General features: G+C 38.3%; 2 protein-coding genes across 4 annotated transcripts in view; one reads left to right on the top strand and one right to left on the bottom strand.

Moving 5' to 3' along the window:
• Nucleotides 1-1,959, top strand: part of SP2 (Sp2 transcription factor) — an 18,961-nt gene extending 17,002 nt beyond the window's left edge. Inside the window, exons 6-7 of the mRNA XM_034415589.3 lie at nucleotides 865-1,058; nucleotides 1,593-1,959. Of these exons, the coding sequence (XP_034271480.1) occupies nucleotides 865-1,058; nucleotides 1,593-1,693 (295 nt within the window). The 3' untranslated portion in view covers nucleotides 1,694-1,959. The remainder of the gene's footprint in view (nucleotides 1-864; nucleotides 1,059-1,592) is intronic.
• LOC148114083 (uncharacterized) lies at nucleotides 1,518-23,237 on the bottom strand. Of its 3 annotated transcripts, XM_087892073.1 has the most exons (8): nucleotides 23,130-23,237; nucleotides 21,972-22,277; nucleotides 18,817-18,879; nucleotides 15,018-15,182; nucleotides 9,215-9,307; nucleotides 7,502-7,646; nucleotides 5,421-5,483; nucleotides 1,518-1,771 (listed from the first exon to the last, which is right to left on the bottom strand). In XM_087892073.1, exons 2-6 carry the CDS (start codon nucleotides 22,069-22,071, stop codon nucleotides 7,582-7,584), a joined length of 486 nt encoding a protein of 161 aa, XP_087748199.1. In that variant the 5' UTR covers nucleotides 22,072-22,277; nucleotides 23,130-23,237; the 3' UTR covers nucleotides 1,518-1,771; nucleotides 5,421-5,483; nucleotides 7,502-7,581. The 3 variants fall into 3 exon arrangements, with proteins under 3 accessions (XP_087748199.1, XP_087748198.1, XP_087748200.1); XM_087892072.1 differs by lacking the exon at nucleotides 1,518-1,771 and having other exon boundaries at nucleotides 5,374-5,483; XM_087892074.1 differs by lacking the exon at nucleotides 1,518-1,771 and having other exon boundaries at nucleotides 5,374-5,954; nucleotides 23,130-23,235.

Raw genomic sequence — 23,237 nt, 5'->3', positions numbered from 1 at the left:
TAGCACCAATAATTGAATATGTGTACGTTGTCTCCTATAACACTTTTTGCAGGTTTTTATGTTGAATAAAATAACTGCATGAAAAAGAGACAGGGTTATTCCCAAATTGCTTATATTTGAAAAAATTGAAAGAGTATTGAATTGTTTCCTGGGACAGTACAGAGATATACATCTTAATGGATGGGCTTAATAATGGATCTGTTTTTTTATTGAACAGAAAGACTTGGAGTTTTGTCTGCTTTTTTTCAGAACCAAACTGATCAGCTTATTAAAAAGGATCAGTTCAGTGACAGAAAACAAATAGTTTCTTTCATATTGCACTAGGTGACCATCTTCAGCAGGTTGAACTGAAGGGAATAAATCTGCTTTCTGAAATTCTGTGATTCTGTCTGTGGGTGATGTTTGAATTGATGCAAACTTGCATCCATATGCACGTGTGTAAAACTAACAATTGATGTGATCTCAAGACCTGAAAAGGTTGTACCTTCCTTGCTAAATTGGGAGGCAGGTCTGAATTATTGAAAGGTTAATGTATTGGGGTTGACTTATTCAAGCAGTCTTGCATCTTTGCTTGGAAGACTGAAGTGGATTCTTGGTAAATGCCAGAATAGCCAATGTATTTTTATAGAAAGTACTTATGAATCATTGTTGGATCCTTTCCCAGAAACCATATAGGATAATCAATATGAAATTAGTTTGATGTTTTCAATAGTTTTGAATAGTTCTATTTCTTGAGTCATCATTGCAGGATACAATAATTGATCTGATCTCTAAGATCCCACCACAGTAAAATCCAGTAAAGATATCCATACCTTTATTAATCTAGATTAAGAACACCCTTTTTCTGTTTTTCTTTCTTTGTAGGTTGGGGGATCAAGGGAAGAAGAGGCACATCTGCCACGTGCCTGAATGTGGAAAGACCTTCCGCAAGACTTCCCTTCTGCGGGCCCACGTACGTCTACACACAGGCGAGAGGCCTTTTGTTTGCAACTGGGTCTTTTGCGGAAAAAGATTTACACGCAGTGATGAACTGCAACGGCATGCTCGAACACACACAGGTCTGTCAAGTCATTTCTCTGCTTCTCTTCCCTTGTATCCCAGTTCTTGTTCTACCCATATAATGGATGGGGGGGAGGGGGAGGAGAATGTAAATACTGAATATTTAAAAGGCATTTCATCTCAACTTGGTTACCTTTATAATAAAGATGTGTTCGTTTGATTTAATGCTGAAAGACTTGATTTCAAAAAGGAAGTCAGTTAAGTTAATTTAGGTAAGTCATAAATTAAATATGTCCATCTCCCTCTAAAACAGTGGTTCTGGATGGATAACAGAATTGAAAGCACAATAAAAAACAATATATATATATAATTTTTATATATGTATATAAATTCACACACACAAACACATTAGATAGGGAGATAGAGATAGATATATACTATATAATGTTTTAGTTTTAGTTCTGGATTTAGTTTTATCATGCACCTAATTTTTTTAAAAAAGCAATCTCTGTAAGCTATTTGTGCATTAGCTTTTTATTATATGGCCGTTGTCATGTGTGCTCATTGTTGTTCTTGTTCCTTTCTCTGACCAGGTGACAAACGTTTTGAGTGTGCCCAGTGCCAAAAGCGCTTCATTAGGAGCGATCATCTGACAAAGCATTATAAAACCCATTTGGTCACCAAGAACTTGTAGGTTGGGATGCAAGCAGGAAAAGTAAGGAAGCGGAATGGTGATGAGCAACTTTTCACCCCTCATCATGAAAGATGGTCTCTGCAAAGGACAGAAAAAAAAAATACCCAAATAATTGTCCTGACTATGTGACAGCTTTCCCAGCCACATCTGCCCAAGGAAAAATGGAATGGCTGCTGCTTCTTCAATCAAACTGCCTTCAGACTGGCATACTCCTTTGGAACTTCTTGATGAATGCATCAAACTTCAAGGCTTGAACCTGAGATGGGGCAGCAATGCCATTTCCAAATAAGCTCAAATCAGCACAAGCCCAGTGGCAGACCTGGAAAAGCAAGGCAAAACCCATTTATGCACCTTCCTCAGGAGCTTGCAGAGCCAGGGCCCTCCTCTGCTGCACCAAAGGAACTTCTTATGGGTTTGAGAGTAGCACCAGCGAAACTGTACCCCACTTGTAATTGGGTTCCTCTTCCCACTCGCTCCCATGTGCTTGTGAAGCTTTTGAATGAGAGGCAGGGAAACCATCCAAAATGGGACTCAGTTCCCCTAGCACATTCCTACTTTATATTTAAAAATATAAATATATATAAATATATCTCTCTCTCTATATATATATACACATATAAAATAACCTCCTTAGGAAGCTTCATGTCTTTTCTATGGAGAATGTTGCCTTATATTTTACCCCAGGTTCAGATTATGTATTGTGAGCATTTTTTTAATTTAATGATTTCTTTATAAACAAAACAATCCTTTGCCTAACAGTGCTGGCAAAGGCTAAAGTCCCTATCAAAATGCAGAGTCTGTGATCTGATCATGGTCTATAAACTAGATATGCCCTGCATTTAGAACAGGGATTTCTAGGGTATGTGTAGCAGCAGCAGCAGCAGCAACAGCACTTTGTTCAAGAAAAGAAGGGAATCTCCCATGTATATATGAAGCAGAGCTGTGGGACTGTGGCCCACAAGCTCTGGTGTAGATAGTAAAAAGTGCAGGCAAAAGCTATGTATGAGCCATATGGAAAATCTAGGGCAATCTGTTTGCTATTCTGCATTGCTTGGTTACATAAATAGAGTTAAAAGTCCAGTGCAGATTTGCACTGTCAAGCTCTATTAGACGTTATTAATGATTTGGCAGGTGAAATGAAAAAAATACTTTTCAAAAATAGAATACAGTTTTTCCCTTTTTAAAAATTTTGTTTACTTCACTGGATTCCCTCTGTCGCCTTTTTTTTTTATATCCAATGCAGCTCTTTTCGTGTACTATAGTGTATATTGTATCATAAGCTATATATTGCGTTTTAAGTGTTCGTTTGTTTCAAAAATATACCATTTGTTATTTTTGACCTTTTAAATTAAAACAAAAATCCATTTTATTTTTTAGTTGTAACTGCTTGACGTATGTTTCTTTAAGTGACAAATCATTCTTGTTTTCAATTAATGGTGTAACTTGGCAGAGCTGCATGTAGCTTGCCTAAAAGGGAGTGCTAGGTTGGGGGAGAACCATGCATTTCTTGATGAACTGAAATGTTAGAATCTCACACTGAACCATCATTTGGGAACAAAAGGTTATTTTTCTTAAGAGGAAAGAATGGAAAAATGGGTTGTTTAGGTGGCTTGTTGACAATAAAAATGTAAGAGAGAAGTATTTTTACTCCTTAAGGACTGCTCAAAGGCGTTTTCATGCTCCGATTGTTTTGTCATGCAGATATAAAAAGTTGGTCAGAATGTTTTGATTTTATTATGTCTCTTTCATTACCCTCTCATTCCCTCCATAAAGAAGTAACAACTTTCAAAAATACACTTGCAAACTTTGTATATGAAAATGATCTTTGACCTGTTATATTCATTCCATAACAGCATGCAATGCTGTTAGGTTTATAATGGTAATCATTATGCTTCTGTCATGCTTTATCCATAGTGAGAAAGAATCGTAGTAGAAAGTTGCCTTGTTCTATAGCAACGGGTGTCAAACTCGCCATGTCATGTGACATTTTGCATGTCTCCATTCACAGCTGGAGTGGGCGTGGCCTGCGCGTGATGCATTAAGAACACTGTTTTTCTGTTTTTCTTTCTTTGTAAGTTGGGGGATCAAGGGAAGAAGAGGCACATCTGCCAGTTTGACACCCCTGTTCTATAAAGTAAAGGCTTTATCAAGGATTTGTAGTACCATCCAGCAAAAAGTTTTACTCTATTGAAATGCTCACACATTTTACTTTTTTCCTATTCTGAGGGGAAAAGCAATAATTTAAGTAGCAGACAGGCAGGCAGGCAGGCAAGAAAGAAAAATAAATCCATATCGCTATACTCCAGTTTTGAAATTAATATTATGTGTAAGCAATCCCATATTAAAAGCTGAAGTCCTGAAATGGTAAAAAGTAAGAGTGATTGGTGGCTGTATTAATTTATACGAAAGGCCTGAAGAACATTAACATATCTTGTTCGGTTCCAACACACAAAATAGCTAACATCCAAATAAAATTACCACATAAATATCACAATAATACCAAGATAAGAAAAAGGTAAAGAACAGCAAGAGTTAGGGATAATTCATATTGCAGATTTTGCTCTCAAATACTTTATAAAGGAGCAATGCTGCATAAAATCAGGAGTATGGAGCCCATACAGATTTTAGAGGCCAGCATACTGCACAAGGATATGGCAGATAAGATCTGTTTCTGGATCCATTATTATTTGATCTATTGAGAAAGAATACCAGGATCATACTTTCCTGAATTGATCAAACTTTACAAGGTGTTGAATGAGATGTTGAGAAAATCCTTTTGGGTGAGGGATTTTGCCACATTTAATCATTTCAGTATCAATCATCACTTAAATTCTTTAGTTGATTTACACGTATAAACCTTTTGATCACAGATTAGTTTTCTTATTTGAACTATTATTATAAAGGGACCAAGAGAATAGGGGCTTTCCTGTCTCTCGTTTCAAAGAAAGCTTTCCTATTGTAGCTATTCTTAATAAATCCAGTTTTACCTCAGGTGTAAGGAAAGTATACCAGATCAAATTATTCCTCAAGCCCAATATTTATTGACTTGTGATTGGCAATGGCAGTGGTTCCACAAGATCTTTCTCAGCACTTGCACATGTTGAAAAGTGAATCTGCGATTTCTATAACATAGAGTGTGATTGGAAGTTCAAGCATAGCTACTGTATATTCTTGACCAAAGAACAATATAGATCTTGAGCAGATACACATGGAGTTGTGAGAGAGGAAAGGGATAGTCAGCTGGATCAACTCTGGCAATTCATTTGGAGGCAGATGTCACAGATCATCCTCATACACAAACACAGTTTTAACCACCGCATTACACTGGCTCTTCTCAGAATGTACTCATAAACTCTGTCTCTGTAACTATCATATAACATATATGACTGTCCTTAGCACTAATATAACTAGAAAACGTAAATTCATCTGATCAAATTAAACTGTCCTGGATAGGGTAGATATTTTATCTGTTACTAATTTAGCCCTAATTATCAAAATAACACACCTTGCAATATTCCATTGCAAGCTTGCAAATTACCATCTGATACAAATTGTTAATACTGTGATCTAGACTCATCATAATACTGTTAATGAATTATTTTACTTGCTTCAGCCTGGCTTCAGTTCCTGCACTGTGAGGGTTCAGCATGGTAGAGCAAACCACATTTCCAACCCATTCGTTCCCCTTTTTTCCATTTATTTCAAATTTCATGTTACTGTTATTGACTTTAAAGACTCGCAGCCTGCCTCATCTCCAAAGATAGTCAGCAATGTCATCATAAGAATGTCTCTAAGGAAAGAACATAATAATCAAGACCACAGATAAAAAATCATAAAGGGGCACAAATGAAATCCTTGAGTTTAGCTTATTGTCTAAGTCCATCCATGTCATCAAAAAGCAATTGCTGTGATTCACATATGCTTTTGTTGAAGCAAATAATCCATATTACAATTTTATGTGGTGAGGTAGTTTGGCAGCATGCTAAAATAATAGTTGGGATCCCACAGTCCAGAACAATAAATTATCCAATCTCTTTTAGGTGAATCTAGTTATGTGAAGCCAATCATGTCTAATCTGGGCAAAAGGAATAGCGTGGGATTTCTGGCACAACGGATGCTTTTTACAGAAGCCATTGCTCACCAGAGCAACTTAAATTCTGCCTCTAGAGATGATACCAGAATTTTAGAAAGACGTTGAGTGAATCCAACATTTTTTCTCAGAAAAACTTTTCTGAACAATCCTTGTGGAACAAATCTCCAGCTATGGAAGAAATAATAGGAAAGAATAATAATATTTTACTTCATCATCCAGGCAACAGAAAGCAATACGTTACTATTTTTCTTTCTTCCTTTGGGTCACTGAAATGAGGCAAATTAATTACACTGACTGACGGGTAGGGCTATTCTGCCAATTTCAGTGCATCACAGGTAATCCTAATTGATGGACTACTCGTTCAGCAATTGTTCAAAGTTACAATGGCATTGAACAAAAAGACATATGACTAGTCCTCATAGTTATAACTTTTATGTGTTCACAATTTGTGTACTTGGCAACCAGCTCGCAATTACAATGGTAACAGCACTTCAGAATCATGTGATTCTTGCAACTTTGAGCAGTCTGAAAAGCAAAATCTAGGGAGAAGCTGGCAGGAGTTGCAAATGGTGATCATGTGATGTCATGCTCAATGATTGTATGGGATTCACTTAATGGGAACAACCAGAACATCTGCAAATGCCATTGTAAGTTGGCATGATCACAGACATCACATTTTACCATCTTGTTTCTTAGAGACAGAGACGCTAATCCCAGTTGTTGATAAACAAGAACTATCTATAGTGATTCTGGGATCAAGGGATTTGGGTTTCAAGTCCTCATACAACACATTCTCCCAAGAATGCAATACGATATAAATGAAATGACAGTCAATAGTTATGGATTCAGTAGCTCTAAAAATTGCCCTCTGCAGATTCAAAGAATTGACAAAACAAGGGACACATACATCCAGATTATATCCATGGAAAAGGAGGACCCAGAAGAAAGGCAGGAAAAGAAAGAAGCAGTAAATTTAAGTTTTGACCAGCAATGTAAGCAAGAGATCTCATACGTCTAACCCAGCAATTGATGGAAATGACTTTACCAGCAAAGACTTGGTAAATTCATAAAATCCATGAAGGGAAAGGTGGCAGAAATCAGGATGAGACCAAGATGATGTGTTGTCTAAGCAAGAGCAAATGAAATTTCCCACTTGCCCTAGGCAAGATTCACAGTACAGTATACAAAGACAACCTAAATATTTTTTTTTGGCACAAGGCAGAAAATTGTATTTTTTTTTCTTCTATTGCTGTCAGTAAAAATACACTAAAAATTAAATAACTAAAATCTCCCTGCATATTCAGGATATTTGGTATTGTCTGCCTCTATCAGCCAGCTCCCTAAATAATGGTAGAACAAGCTCTGAGCTGAATGTTTGCTATATGATGGGCTTAATGCAGTATGCTAGCATTTGAAAAGCAGAGTGTTTTACTGCTTTTTTTTCTGGACTAAGGAGAGTATTTAACTTGTCATTTTTTTAAAGGTTAAGCTTATTTTGGGATTTTCTGAATGTTTATCTCAAAATATTAAAAACTATGCCACTACTCCTCAACATCTACATCTCAGATGTAATTCTGAATCCTGCAAAAATGAGCTTGTAACTTTGAGTCCCCATCACTATCTTAGTGGATGGCATTACCAAGCTTACCAAGATAGTTGCTAGTCAATGGCAGATTTATTCAGAAATGAGTTTAACCCTCTCTATTCATACTCACATCAAGAAGAGCAAAGTTCTGAGGTATCTTCATCTTGCTCTGAATAGCTGATGAGATGGCAGCATTCTTGTTATTATGCATCAAGATAAATTGTCAAATAACTCATCCTGTGGGATAAGGTTTTCACTGGAAAGCTGCTCAATTTCTGGAAATAGAACAGTATAGAGGGAGGAGGAAGCAAACAAGCAAGCCTCTTAGGTCACTAGAAATAAGCAACCAAATAGAAAATGACATTTGGTTCATTTGCAGATAGAAGCCCTTGTTACCAATAACAGACGTACATTTTATTTAGTATTTCAATCAATCAGAATAGATCTGGAAGGGACCTTGGAGGTCTTCTAATCCAACTCCCTGCTTAAGCAGAAGACTCTATACCATTTTCAGACAAGTGGCTGTCCAGTCTCTTCTTAAAAACCTCCGGTGATGAAGCACCCACAACTTCTGAAGGCAATCTGTTCCCCTGGTTAATTGTTCTCACTATTAGGAAGTTTTTATTTAATTCCAGGTTGCTTCTCTCCTTGATTAGTTTCCATTCATTGTTTCTTGTGTTGCCTTCTGGTGCTTTGGAAAATAAGTTGACCCCCTCATTTTTGTGGGAGCCCCTCAAATACCGGAATACTGCTATCATGTTACCCCTAGTCCTTCTTTTCTCCAGACTAGCCATATCCACTTCCTCCAACCGTTCTTCATATGTTATAGTCTCCAGGCCTGTAATCATCTTAGTTGCTCTTCTCTGCACTTTTTCCAAAGTTTCAACATCTTTTTTTGAAATGAGATGATCAAAACTGGATGCAGTATTCCAGGTGTGGTCATACTAAAGTTTTATAAAGCAGTACTAATACTTCACCTGATTTTGATTCTGTGCCTCTGTTTATACAACAAGGATTGCATTAACTGTTTTGGCTGCTGCTGCACAATGCTGGCTCATATTTAAGTCCACTAGGATTCCTACTTATTTTCCTCAGAAGTTGTCCCTGGTCTGGGTTCATAAAAAATCAGCATGCACAGTGTACAAATACAAGCAATCCTCACTTAGTGACCACAATTGGGACCAGAAAGTCATCATAACAGAAAATCACATGATCCCAATGGATTTATGACTTTACTTCTACTTGTTTATTAACTGAAGCAGTTGTTAAGCAAAACTTCATGTGCTTGATGATTTTATTTCTGCAAACTCTATTTAATTCAGCTTGCTACAACCCAATTGCTAAATGCACAATTGAAGATCACATGACTGTGGGACACTACAATGGTTGTAAATGCATGGTAGTTGCAAAGCACAGGAACAGCAATCATGCAACCACAGAATACTACAACATATTGTAAATGTGAATATTGGTAACAAAGCTATTTTTATACACTGTTGCAAATATAAACAGTCACTAAATGAGGTAATTGTTAAAACAGGACTATCTGTATGTAACCTACATTTCAAACCAATCAAAAGTCATCTTGATAAATAATGAAATATAGTTTATTAAATTAATTAATAATTTAATTTTCTTAATAAAATATTATAAAGGGTTTTTTCTACTGAATGGTATGTTTTTAACAGAAAAGTATAAACTCATGAATTGCTAAATACACAAGGTTTATTAAGGGCAGGAAAGGATGTTAATTTACAAGCATGCAAAGCCATTACAAAACCAATTCAACTGTAAGAAATACAATTTAAAAATTATTTTTCCTGTTTATCATCAAATTCCAGACCTTTTAAATGGCCAGTTCTGTGATGGACCCATGTATTCCTCATTTTTAAAACAACACGCTCCAAGCGGGATATACGCTGCTCCAAATCTTTCACTGTAAAAAACAGCATAGAGGTTATTTTTAGTAGCCAGAACTATTTTCAAAGGCATTCATTCAGCCAACGTACTCAGCATAAAATTATAGTGCAATCTTATATTTGTTATTCCAGAAATGAATCAACCTAAGTAGTTTGGTGCTTTTTCTGTAGGAGATGAACTAAAAGTAGGTTATCATCATCAAATGCATCATCAGTTTGGAGTCTATGCTAAAACTTTGCTCCCAAAAGAGACCTAAGTTCCAGACTTCTGTGAATTCAGTTAGCCAATTTGCTTTGGCCGTTAGTAGATCATGTTCTTGTGTACAGGTAGGTACATGTAACAAATTTATAGTCCTTTTTTTCCTCAGAAGCTGGCCTTTATTTGGGTTTATCAAAAATTTGTATGTACAGTGTAGTAATACAAGTAGTCCTCACTTAGTGACCACAATTGGGACAGAAACTCCACTGCTAAAAGCATAGCAGAAAATAACATGCTCCCAAATTCACATGCTGGATTCATGACTTGAGTTCCCACTTGCACATTAAGTGAAGTAGTTGTTAAGCAAAACTTCTTGTGACTTGATTTTATTTCTGCCAACTCCTGTTCCTGGTTATTTTTGCCTGATGTTTTTATGGCTCAGTGATAAGATAAAAAGATTGAAGTTTTAACCTTTTTTTATGGTTTAAGCTAGAATCAGAAGTATTCTTGATTGACAAGACCTAGATATCTGTGAGCTGAAGGTTTACAAGAAACTAAGAGAGAAATTGAATGTATTTATACAAGTTGTGATAATCATATAGAAGTCAACATGTCTGCAAAATTACAACTGTTAATAAAGCAGTATTAAAGTTATTACCAATACACTATTATTGGTGAATTAATTTATCAACTGGAATCAGTTTAATTATCTCAGATCAGACTTAGTGGAAGAATTTCTTGAAGATTGGTATTCAGATTTGTTCCCTTTTGAAACTTCTTTGTTCAATATTAAAGTCAGCTCATTTTCCTGTTCAAAATAACTCTAGGCCAGATGAATTCACATTCTACTATATTTAAATTCGCTGATCTCCCAACTTCAGAGTCCACTAGAGTTGGGTGGCCAATAAATTTGAAATAATAATAATAATAATAATAATAATAATAATAGTAATAGTAATAATAACCCTCCGAGGAGCTCTACCTTGTCATGGTGGAGGGGCTTGCGTGCTCTAGTGATCCTAAGGGCTATGCTGAACAGGTGCAACCATATCAGACAGACCTTAGGTGAAGGGCCAGACAAAATCTGCTCCACAACCCATTCAAACATGGTGAATACAGAAAAAAATGAAATTTATGCTGGCTGAACCGTCGCCCGGATTAACAAGGGTTCCGTTGGATGCTATGGTTCCTGGGCATTCTACGCAAAATGAGTTACAGGGCTCAGCTCCCTCTGCTAGGCAACCAGGGCATGGAGCTGACAAGCTACTGGAAGAAAAACCCAAAAAGCGAAAAATCTGGACCAGGGAAGAAAACAGCTCTATTATGGAAACTTACTATCAGTCTGAGCCAGCAAAACATGGATTTCAAAAAAGAATGTATCAGATTTGGAAGATGAACCATATGGACTGTGACACCAGTGAACAAAGGTTAATGGACCAACGACGTGTAATCCTAAACCACAAATTTTTCACTACAGAAGAATTAATAGCAATAGAAGAGAAAGCAATTAATGGTCTGAGTACATCAACAAAGAAGAGTAACATCAAGAATGATTTCCAGACTCAAAAGCAAATTGAGGAAGAAAGGGAAGAAGAGGATACTGAAATGGATGAAGATAAAGAACAAGGAAGCACTAAAGAACAAACACCAACAGATAGTGCTCAATTAGCTGGAAAAATAAAGCACCAAATGGAAGATGCTGAAAGAACACGTTTGCCAAAGCTGAACCAAGTGAACCGGAAAGAATTGAGAAATGTACTAAAAAAGGTCAATGAGGCTGTGCAAACTATTTGAACCACTACATTAGCCGAAACAAACCAACTGATGTATGCAGCAGCCGTCATAACCACCAAAGAACTGGGGTTGAAAATACAAAAGAACCAAAAAGGCAAGAAGGGGAAGCCTAAGTGGAAAATTCAGTTAGAATTGAAGATCAAAAAAGTACGTGGAGATTTGAGCAACTTGAAGAGCCTAAGGCAAGGTCAGCTAAAGAACAAGCAGGTCAAAAGCAGCCTGGAAGCAAGATACGATCTGAGGAATAAGGAGATTGCGGTAGTAATTGAAGAGCTGAAGCAGAGGGTTGTTGCCATCGCTGAAAAAATTAAAAGGTATGAAAACCGAGTAACTCAGTTCAAGGAAAACTCACAGTTCAGAGCAAATCAGCACCAGTTTTATAAGAGTTTAGAAAATGGAAACGGAGTAACAACAAATGAAAAGCCTGATAAAAAGAAAGCTCTGAAATTCTGAAAGAATTTGTGGGAAAACAACAAGAAGCACAACAGAAATGCAAAATGAATCAAACAGGTTGAGGACTCTATTAAAGTGCATAAAATGGAAGATGTGAAAATAACAAAAGCAATGGTGCAAAGACAGTCAAGAAAAGTGAAGAACTGGAGTGCACCTGGACCGGATGAGCTGCATGGCTTCTGGTTAAAGGCACTTACAAGTCTGCACAAAAGATTGGCAACCCAGATGAACCAGATCCTAAAAACACCTGAAAATGATGAATGGATGACAATTGGAAGGACATTTTTGATCCAAAAAGATAAAGAAAAAGGAAAGGACCCTGGAAATTATAAGCCAATCACCTGTTTGCCAACAACAACATACAAGCTTCTTACTGGTATCATTGCAAACCAAATCTATGGATACCTGGAAAGAAATAACTTGCTTCCTGTAGAACAGAAAGGATGCTGCAAAAACTCAAGAGGAACAAAGGATCAATTGCTGATCGACAAGCTAATCCTAAAGAACTCAAAGAAAAGACAAACCAACCTGTTCATGGCTCGGATAGACTATAAGAAAGCGTTTGATTTAGTTCCCCATAGCTGGATCAAGAAATGCCTGGAAATCTTAGGCATCAGCAGCAACATACAAAAATTCATGGAATCTTCAATGAACCTCTGGAAAACGAAACTTATGGCTAAGAAGAAGAACTGGGTGAAGTTGAAATTAAACGAGGCATTTTCCAGGGCGATTCCCTTTCACCCCTACTTTTTATACTCTCAATGCTACCATTGACAATCATTTTGAAGAAGATGAACTGTGGATACGAACTTGCAAAGAAAGGACTGAAAATCTCACACTTGATGTACATGGATGATTTGAAGCTGTTTGGTAAAACAAAACCTGAACTGAATTTATTAATTGAAAACACAAAAGAATTCAGCCAAGACATTGGTATGCAGTTTGGAATTGACAAATGTGCAACAATAGCAACCAAAGCAGGCAAAATCATAGAAGAGGATGGAATAGAACTAGAGAATGAAGAAATGATAAAGGCAGTAAAATCAGAAGAAGGCTACAAGTACTTGGGGATTTTAGAAGTCTCTGACTTACTGCATAATAAAGTCAAGGAATTAACTTCAGCCAAGTACATTCGGAGAATTCGTAAGGTATTAATGTCCAAATTGAGTGGAGGAAACATCATAAAAGCCATAAATACCTGGGCTATACCTGTGATTAGATACTCTGCAGGAATAATTGACTGGACCCAGATGGAGTTAGACAATTTGGAGAGAAAAACAAGGAAGCTTATGACAATGAATCATGTCTTGCACCCTAAAAGTGATGTTGATCGATTATATTTACCAAGAGCAGAGGGTGGTCGAGGACTCCTACAAGTAAAGCAGACTGTGGAAGAAGAAAAATGCAGCTTGAATGATTACATCCAGAAAAGTGAAGAACCAATGATTAAGGAAGTAAATAAAGGAGGCCTTTTAAAGACAACTAAAACAAAAGCAGAATATAAGAAAGAAATAATTGAGCAGTGAGCTGAAAATTGGACACACAAAGCTCTGCATGGCCAATACTTGAAAAGTATTGAAGGCAAAGCTGACCAGAAACTAACTTGGAACTGGTTAATATCAGGAGTACTGAAAAAAGAAACAGAAAGCTTTATTTTGGCAGCTCAAGAACAAGCCCTAGCCACAAACTGCATGAAGGCAAAAATTCAACATGTTACCACCAACAGCAAATGCCGCCTCTGCAATGAGAAAGATGAGACAGTTGACCACCTGATCAGTGGGTGCAGCAAAATTTCACAAACTGACTATCTACAACGCCATGACCGTGTTGCTAAGATCATTCACTGGAAATTGTGCCAGAAGTTTGGATTTGAGTACAGCAAAAACCACTGGGAACATCAGGTTGAGACAGTTTTAGAGAATGAGAAACTCAAGATCTTGTGGGATTTTAGGATTCAGACTGACAGGCACTTGGTCCACAACACACCTGACATAACAATAGTTGAAAAGAAAAAAGTATGGCTCATTGACATTGCAATACCTGGTGATGCACGGATTGAAGATAAGCAGCAAGAAAAAATCACAAAGTACCGGGATTTGCAAATTGAAGTTGAGCGACTGTGGAAAAAGAAATCGTGTGTTGTCCCGATTGTAATTGGAGCCCTTGGAGCAATACCCAAAGGGCTATCCCGCTATTTAGAAATTCTAAATTTGCCAGACTTGAACATTTTGACTCTACAAAAAACCACCTTACTCAGAACAGCTTACATCCTCCGACGATACCTTAACAGTTCCTAGGTCCTTGGTTAGGACTCGAGCTGCTGAGCTATTAACCAGCCTCAAAGGCTGTAAATCTCACTAAAGATTAAATAATAATAATAATAATAATAATAATAATAATAATAATAATAATAATAATTGGAGCCCTTGGAGCAATACCCAAAGGGCTACCCCGCTATTTAGAAATTCTAAATTTACCGGACTTGAACATTTTGACTTTACAAAAAACCACCTTACTCAGAACAGCTTACATCCTCCGACGATATCTTAACAGTTCCTAGGTCCTTGATTAGGAGTCGAGCTGCTGAGCTATTAACCAGCCTCAAAGACTGTGAATCTCACTAAAGATTAAATAATAATAATAATAATAATAATAATAATAATAATAATAATAATAAAAAATGTATCAGGTGTTTAAGTTACAGTAGTCCTCAACCTATGATCACAATCAGGACAAGAATTTCTATTGCTAAACAAGACAGTTGTTGAATTGCACCCAATTTTACAATCTTTTTACCATGGTTGTGAAGCAAATTACTGGAGTTGAATCATGATGTTGCTAGCTTCCCCCATTCCCTTTACTTGTCAGAAGGCAGTTTGGGAAGGTCACAAATGGCAATTGCAGGAATCTGGGATGCTGCAACTATAGTTAAATACATTTATTTGTTTAATTAATTCATATGTTGCTCATCTGTCAAGCACCCATATTTTGATCATGTGATCATGGGGATGCTGTGATGGTCATAAGTGCAAGCACCAACCATTTTTTATGCCTTTAGTATAAATGTAATCGCTAAATGAACAGTTGACTATCTGTACTACAATATGGCCTTAGCATATTTACTATAGCATATTAGCTGATTTCACAGGGACTGAAGTGCACAGGTAGGAAACAAAAAAAGCTCAATATAGAACAAAAATTTAATTAAAAATAAATTTCCCCCAACCTTTCTTCAACAATGTTTGCCCTTAACTTTTTGATCAAATCATATTTTAGCTTACTTGTGCAATCCAAGGTTATCTGGATGTTCTGCAGCCCAGCTTGGATTTCATCCAATGTAATCTTCATTGGAGATCTACTGAAATATCGTGGATTGGTTTGTGTTCCTATCTCTTTTGCTCCAAAATCATTGTTGGTTGAGGCGAGTGGGTATTCAATACCATCATCTTCCAAGGGAGGAAAAATTAATAGCACAGTAATTAATTTCTCCTAGAAGAAATGGATTATTTATACCTCTATCAATGAGGATTTAGGTCTGAGTTCAGGACCAGACACACAGTGATTATACTGTTTGATGAAATCTAGTGAAACTGGATTGGAGAATGCAACCTCCCCCCTCCCCAATCTTGCTGCAACTGCTAAAGGCTTTTGATACCAGTGCTGCTGGAATTTTTCTGCACAACTTTTCTTCTACATTAACAATGCTACTAATGGGATGATCAATGAAGAAAAATGGTTGTGGAAGTATGTGTATACAGGTAGTCCTCAGTTAACAACCATTTGTTCAGTGACTATTTCAAGTCACCACAGTGCTGAATGAGAATTATGGCCAGTTCTTGAAGTTATGGCAGTGATAGGATTGCGATTCAGGTGCTTTTCAACCAGCTGACAATTATGACAACAGCAGGATTTCTCATACAACTATACAATTGCCATTTGTGAGCTTCACTGCCAATTTCCAACAAGCAAACTAAATGAGGCAGAAGTCACAAGTCATGGAAATATGATATCACACTTACTGACTGTGTGGGAATCACTTAACAACCGGAACTGGAACTGCTGTTGTAAGGCAGTGTGGTTTTGTGATATTGCACTTTACAACTGCATGGTTTGGCAACAGAATTGCTGGTCTTAATTACTATTGTTAGCCAAGGACTATTTGTATGCAGACAAACGGGACAAATATTTGAAGTAGTCATGCTCATCCTTCTAGACTTGGGTTCTTTTATCAGTTCAAGAGAACTGCTTAGTTTGGGTCACAGTAAGGCTTCTTTTCAAATGTTTTCCTTACAGAAAACTCTGGTATACATTATTGGAGAGCTTGGAATCCAGAAAGGCTGTTCCTTAGTATCTTCTAAAAAGATATTTCACTATATGCAGTAATCAAACAAAGAACATCTTCTCAAATTATTCAAGCAGCCAAATCTTTTCTTCAAGACTCTATGGTTGTTTCAGAGGCTGCTCTGATAAACTTGTATGCACTTCCTTCATGGAGAGAACAGGAGAGCTTCTAAGGTAATAAGAAGTACTTCATATATGCTTTCTTGTGTTGCAAGAGAACCCTTCAAAGATATTTTATAGACCTAAGATCTATCCACATTCATGGGGGTGGGGGTGTTTGGCTTAAATTGACATAAGATTCTAGGCATTGGGGCTTGTAAATCATGGTTTATAGGTAAATGTATTGTATGAATTCAGCCACAACAAATTAGCTGGTTGTATTTTGTTGCTGTCTGATAAAGCAGAATTCAGTGCTTCTGAAACATAATATTCTTAATAATTCATGGCAACAACAAAAATGCAATGCTGATTGTATAGCCATGTAAAGGAAACCTTTACATATATTGCTATGGATATCAAGTGGTGATCCAATTTCTTGCTCAGTGCAGGAAACTAGCATCGATGGACACATCTACATGTTCTTTAACTTCAGCTGTGATAACTATTCCTTAAGGGCTGCATAATACATCCTTCCTCTCATCCCCAGCTGTATTTTAAGTCTAAAATGGAAGTAGTATTTTCCATCTTTCCCTAATATAAATAACATAGGATGCTACAGCAATGGCTGAGAAGATGATGTGGCAGAGCTGGATTCTACCCAATTCCTGTTGGCTGATAATCAGCTAGTATGGGGGTCTCCATGGCATTCATGTTGGACGGACTAGACTGGATTGATATGAATTGTGATAAAAGCAGCACCAACAATAACATTAGAAAAAGCTCTCCAAGCACTTTTTTGTACTGCTATTGTTAGAATAGGTAGACTAGAAACTTTCAAAGTAGAGTTGTCCCAGTCTCCTACTTTGTCTAATAATACCAAAAAGCTACAGAAAGTGGTAGAGATTCTCATCCATCACTTTTTCTAACCATACAGATACTGATCTGGACTATTGATGTCAGATATCAATAGTCCAGTGATGTCAGGTGCTGATAACGCAGCACCTTTGAAAAACAAATCTTAATGATTTCAACAGAAGGTTGAGCCTGCCACTCTATGAATGGCCAAAGCTTGCTTCCCCGTTCCCTGAAGCAACATTAGAAGGAGCAACTGACTGACATTTTTTCAGATGGCTGAGATATCAAGGAAAATGCAGCATCTCATCAGGCCCTGCTTTCCTGTACTATAGAGATGGCCAGGTGGAAGGCCATTTACAACTACCTAACAACTAATCAATATTTTATTTATTTATTTGTATCATATCCTCATAATTTTTACAAATAACTCAAGGCGGTGAACATACCATTCTCCTCTTTTTTCACAACAGCAGCCCCATGGAGGGAGTAGGGCTGAGAGAGAGTGACGCATTTTTCCTTGAAAGAATCTATTTCTCCACAATACATAATTAGATATGGCAAGTGGGGAATATTGAGTCCTTCCATGACATTCACAGAACTGGCCCTTTTACATAGCTTGACAATTGAATTATTAAATCTGAATGACAAACTGCTATGGTTGAACTCATGATGGCCAACACATTTAGCAAAGTATCTAGAAAGGCAACTAAATTCTGTGCAATTACTGTTGTTATTAGGAGATTGACAGTTTAGAGTTTTTTCTGCTACCGTACATTACGTATCTTTATATTTATCTTTCCTAAGCCATCGTAACGTTAAACAATTTTAATTTTTTAAGTTAAACTATTTCCCTTTACTAGCTACTTATGTTCTTGCATTTTCCTTTACCTTTCTCATTTTTAGTTCAATCTTTTGTCTTATTTTGGAATTTATACTACTCTTATTATTTGGCCTTTGACTATAAATAAAAATATATTATATTTGTCACTGTTATCATTTACCTTATAGTAAATGTTAGGGTAGTACCGCTCCCAGTCAAATTTCTAAGGCAAGTATAGATTAGCTATGCAGAAAAATAAATACCACCTCATGGACAGGAAGAAAGCATGTTAAACCTCCTTTTTGAATGTATTTTACAATATCCAAAGCAAAGGATGATTCACTATCTACTTAAATACTTCCTATAAAATCAACCCATTCTTTGTTTCTAAATAACTTCTCCACAATTTTTTTTTACCCTAATAACTGGCTGAAATCTGCTTTCCTGCAATTTATGTTCTAGTTCTGATGTTCGAACTATTACAAAATAACAACAAGGTCTTTTATTAAAAGCTCAAGAGAAACATAAAGCTCAATAAAAAATTACAGTACCTTATTTTGACTCATATATATTAACTGCATAAACCAATAACCTGAATTTTTCTCATTACCCTTGATTTAATCCTTTTTCAACCTACAGATATCAGGGTTTGCATCCGGGTTTTATTTAAATAAAAGTATGGGTTCATTCAACCACAGACCTATCTTCATGGTAAAGGAAACCCATGGATGCAGTACTGCCATCAGTCTGGTCTTCACCAATCTATCTGACTGGAGCTTCATTGTTGCATGACAGAATGGAACACTGACTATAGAAACCTTTGCTTTCAGAATAGTTCCAACGGAATTTCTTATTGTTGTAATATTGATCTATGGTGCTGGAATAGTTATTTCATTGGTAGAGGTAGGATATTTTATTACACAAAGCTTTACACAGTAACTGTTTTGTTGATTTGGGGTACATACCTTGACCGGATGATCCTGGCTGTTCTTGGTCATCGTCTTCCTCATGTCGAAATATGTAGGCAACTGTTCAAAACAGCAAGGATAACTGAATAAGTCACCTGTCTTACTTTCTATTGAACATATCAAACTATATATGACCATGTCATTATGCATACAAAGATAGCATTTGTGAAATAAGTAATTAAGTCTTATAAAGGTGATGGGCAATATATAAAACATAGCCTGAAAACTCTCCGGAAGTGATAAATTCAGGCCTCTGGCAAAAGGGAGCCCTCCTTGCATCCCATAAAGTGGAGAGGGAAAGGAAAGAAAGGAGATGGGAAAATAGGGCTGATTCTATACAGTTTTTATTCTCATCCTGCCCATAGCTGGCATGTGCCTTCAGTGGATATAGTTGGATGGATCTCTGTGACATATCAATACAATAGTACCTGTGTGAATTAAAGCTTTACATTGTATATAAAGGCAAAAATAGTGAGCTTTCTAAACAATGTACTATCCAACTTGTCTACTGCATTATACTTACTTGATGTCACCCAGTTTTTCTCTTAGGTGAATCATGTGGACAAACATAAGTGCAGAACAAAAATTGCGATGTGATTCCTATTTATTTTGATTTGGCCTCAGCCATAAACCCTTCTCTGGGCAGGTGTTTGTCTCACATTTTCCCACAGGATAGGCCAGAAAGTTTATTCATCATCTCTTCCCACCATTAACAAAAAACTACCTTTTGGGTTCCATTTTGAGGGGGGACATGACAGATAAGAAAATTATGAAAAAAATAATTTTATTTACAAACTGTTCTCTGAGAAATCCTATGGCATAATTCAAACTCATGAAATGTGAGGTGAAATATATCAAGATTATAGTACAAGGATGCAAAAAATCCACGGATCCTTGTACCACAGCATTTGGTGTCAACAAAGAAAAATCCTACAGTTCAGCAAGTAATGGATATCCTAGCTCAGTGTTGGCAAACATTTTCGTGTTGAAACAGAATCATGCGCAGGGGAACACCAAAAACCGGAAGAGCAGCTCCCTGGCGCACACGTGTGGGAGTGCCAGAAACCGGAAGAGGAGTTACCAAATGCATATGCGCTTGCCGGGAAGCTGAGCTTCTGGTTTCCAGCATGCACATACGTGTCAGTCACCTGGTCTACTGGTTTCTGGTGCACATGCACACGTGAAGACCAGCTGGCCAGTGCATAGGCGCGTGCCATAAACCAGAAGCTCAGCTTCCTGGCATGCACATGTGCGCCAGGGAGCTGCTCTTCTAGTTTCCAGTGCTTTCTGTGAATAAAGACCAGCTGGAATCCGGAAGAGCAACGGGCCACAGCTGGCGTGCCTGGAGAGATGGCTCTGCATGCCACTTATTTATTTATTTATTTATTTATTAGATTTTTATACCGCCCCCTCTCCCGAAGGACTCGGGGCGGTGAACAGCCAAAGTTAAAAACACACAATACAAACAATTAAAATACGTTTAAAACAGAATTAAATCTAAAATGGCTCCCCAATTTAAAATGCCTTACCCATACCCCTATAAAAAGACGAATTTAAAATTTAAAAATTTAAAATTTCCACATTTAAAAAGGGGGAAGATTTAGGCCAGGCCAGCTTGATAAAATAGAAAGGTCTTAAGCGCGCGGCGGAAGGTGCGCAGATCCGGGATCCTACGTATCTCCGGGGGGAGCTCGTTCCAAATCGTAGGTGCCCCCACAGAGAAGGCTCTCCCCCTAGGGGCCGACAGCCGACATTGTTTGGCCGACGGCACCCGGAGGAGCCCCTCTCTATGGGAGCGTACTGGCCGGTGGGAGGCTATTGGTGGTAGCAGGCGGTCCCATAAATAACCAGGTCCTAAGCCATGGAGCGCTTTGAAGGTGATAACCAGAACCTTGAAGCGCACTCGGAAGACCACCGGGAGCCAGTGCAGCTCGCGCAGGAGAGGTGTCACATGGGAACTCCATGTCGCTCCCATCACCACCCGCGCGGCCGCACTCTGCACCAGTTGGAGCCTCCGAGTGCACCTCAAGGGGAGCCCCATGTAGAGAGCGTTGCAGTAATCCAGACGAGAAGTAACGAGGGCATGAGTGACTGTGTGTAGGGAGTCCCGATCTAGATAGGGACGCAACTGGCGGATCAGACGAACCTGATGAAAAATCCTCCCGGACACGGCCGTCACATGCTCTTCTAACGACAGCCGTGAATCCAGGAGGACACCCAAGTTGCGAGCCCTATCCGTGGGGGCCAATGATTCGCCCCCAATAGTCAGCGATGGCATTAGCTGACTATATCGGGACGTCGGAAACCACAGCCACTCGGTCTTGGATGGGTTGAGCCTGAGCCTGTTCCTCCCCATCCAGATCCGTACGGCCTCCAGGCACTGGGACATCACTTCAAGGGCATCGTTGGGGTGGTCCGGGGTGGAGATGTACAGCTGGGTGTCATCCGCGTACTGATGGTGCTTCACCCCAAAACCACGGATGATCTCGCCCAGCGGCTTTACATAAATGTTGAACAAAAGGGGCGAGAGGATCGATCCCTGCGGCACCCCACATATGAGGGGCCTCGGGGTCAACCTCTGCCCCCCTGTCAACACAGACTGCGACCGGTTGGAGAGAAAGGAGGAGAACCACCTTAGTACGGTGCCTCCCACTCCCACTCCCACACTTCTGGCACGTGTGCCATAGGTTCACTATCACAGTCCTAGCTGATATCTGGAGTTCCATGAAAATGTTCAATAATCTTTCAGGGCTATTTTAAGAAGGAAAGTGCCTTCATTGAAAATCCAGTAAGTACAGTGGCTGGGTTCATATAACAAGCCCAGATTTAATGTGGTTTACTTGTTTGTGGTTTAGAGTACAGTGTGAACCCATTCACTGGGGTTAAAGTTTGGGGTCCTGCATCACCCTAGCTCAGGGTGGGCAATTGTGGCTCTTTTACAACCTGTGGACTTCAATTCCCAAAATTCCTGAGACAGCCAAGCTTGGCTGTTTCAGGAATTCTGGGAGTTGAAGTCCACAGGTTGTAAAAGAGCCACAATTGCCCACCCCTGCGCCTAGCTAACCATAGCATATTCCATAAGCCATGTTCAAGCATATCATGGTTTAGCCAGCATTCTACTTCAAGAGCAGGGAGAAAAATGATGTTTGTACCTGGGACATCTAAACGATTTTCTCTGGGAATTGGTCTTCTTTCTTCCACTTTTGGATGTTGAGGTTCTGAGAGTTCATCCTTGCAGCAACTCCAGGACATATCCGTATGTTCCCAGTCCTTCAGAGATAAGTCCTTATTTTCTGAGCAGAAAAGAACCCCTTTGGTCTTCTGATAAGGAGCTATCGTCTAGGGAAAAATCACTAACTCCCAACCCCAGGGGAGGGTTCCTGGAGACTACTGCTTCACACTTCTTCTGGATAGCCTTGACATTCTTACTGTGAATGGGGATATGCAGCTTTTCCAGCCTAGAACAGAGTATAGAAAAGTGAGACATAGGGCAGCTAGTGACTCCCAACGCTAGAGAGTACATTCCCCTTAAGCCTCCCATGAAACAAACATTGTTTGAGAAGGCAAATGCTGGAAAACTCCATTCTTTCTCCTGAACCAAAGAATATATCGCTTTCTTAGAGTTCAATGTTTCTTGCCTTTATTGTGGGCCCCTAAACAGTTGCTTTATTTACACCAGTGTTTCTCAATTTTGGTACCTTTAAGTTTTGTGGACTTCAACTCTTAAGAATTCCACAGTCACATGAAGTCCACATATCTTAAAGACATTGAAGTTGAGAAACATTGATTCAGGTTCTGGTCATCCAACACACTGAGCCCCAAACTAGGCAACCATATTTTAGCCCAACATGTTATGTAATCATTCAGCCTACATGATTATTTTAGAATTCAAGTTGTCACACAAATTCCCAAAAGGAGGTTCATTTAACACACACTGTGAAAAATTACACAAACGCAGCCCAAATCTTTCTCAGCTGCACAGCAAAGGGGCCTGGTTCTATACTTAAGGAAAGTATTAGTTTGAGAAAACTGTAAAGGTTGTTGAAACTAAAAATTGAGGGGGGGGGAGAAATGATACAGTATTCCATTTTATCCTCACAACTTCTTCTGAGATAGATGAACTGAGATGGAACAAACTAATGAACATGATTAAGTGGGAAATACAAACCAGAATCTCCCTATCCAAGTCCAAAATTTTAAATATTACTAGAGTAGTTGGCTCAATGGTGGGCTGGTCTCACAGAGCAGAGTGTAATACAGAGAGTAAATAAAGAACTAGGATTCAAAAGCTTATATAAAATTCATCTTACACCCCCAAATTTGTAATGTTGCTTCCTTCCTTCCCGTGCTCTCATTTGCTTTCTTGCTTTCTTCTAGAAAGCGTCTGCTGATATTTATACTTGGACCTGGATAAGGTG

Source organism: Pantherophis guttatus, chromosome 4, assembly GCF_059756535.1.
Source record: "Pantherophis guttatus breed Tessera chromosome 4, ASM5975653v1, whole genome shotgun sequence".
Classification (NCBI taxonomy): domain Eukaryota; kingdom Metazoa; phylum Chordata; class Lepidosauria; order Squamata; family Colubridae; genus Pantherophis; species Pantherophis guttatus.
Note: the sequence above shows the minus strand (reverse complement) of the source record. Positions and strands in the feature narration are given on the sequence as shown.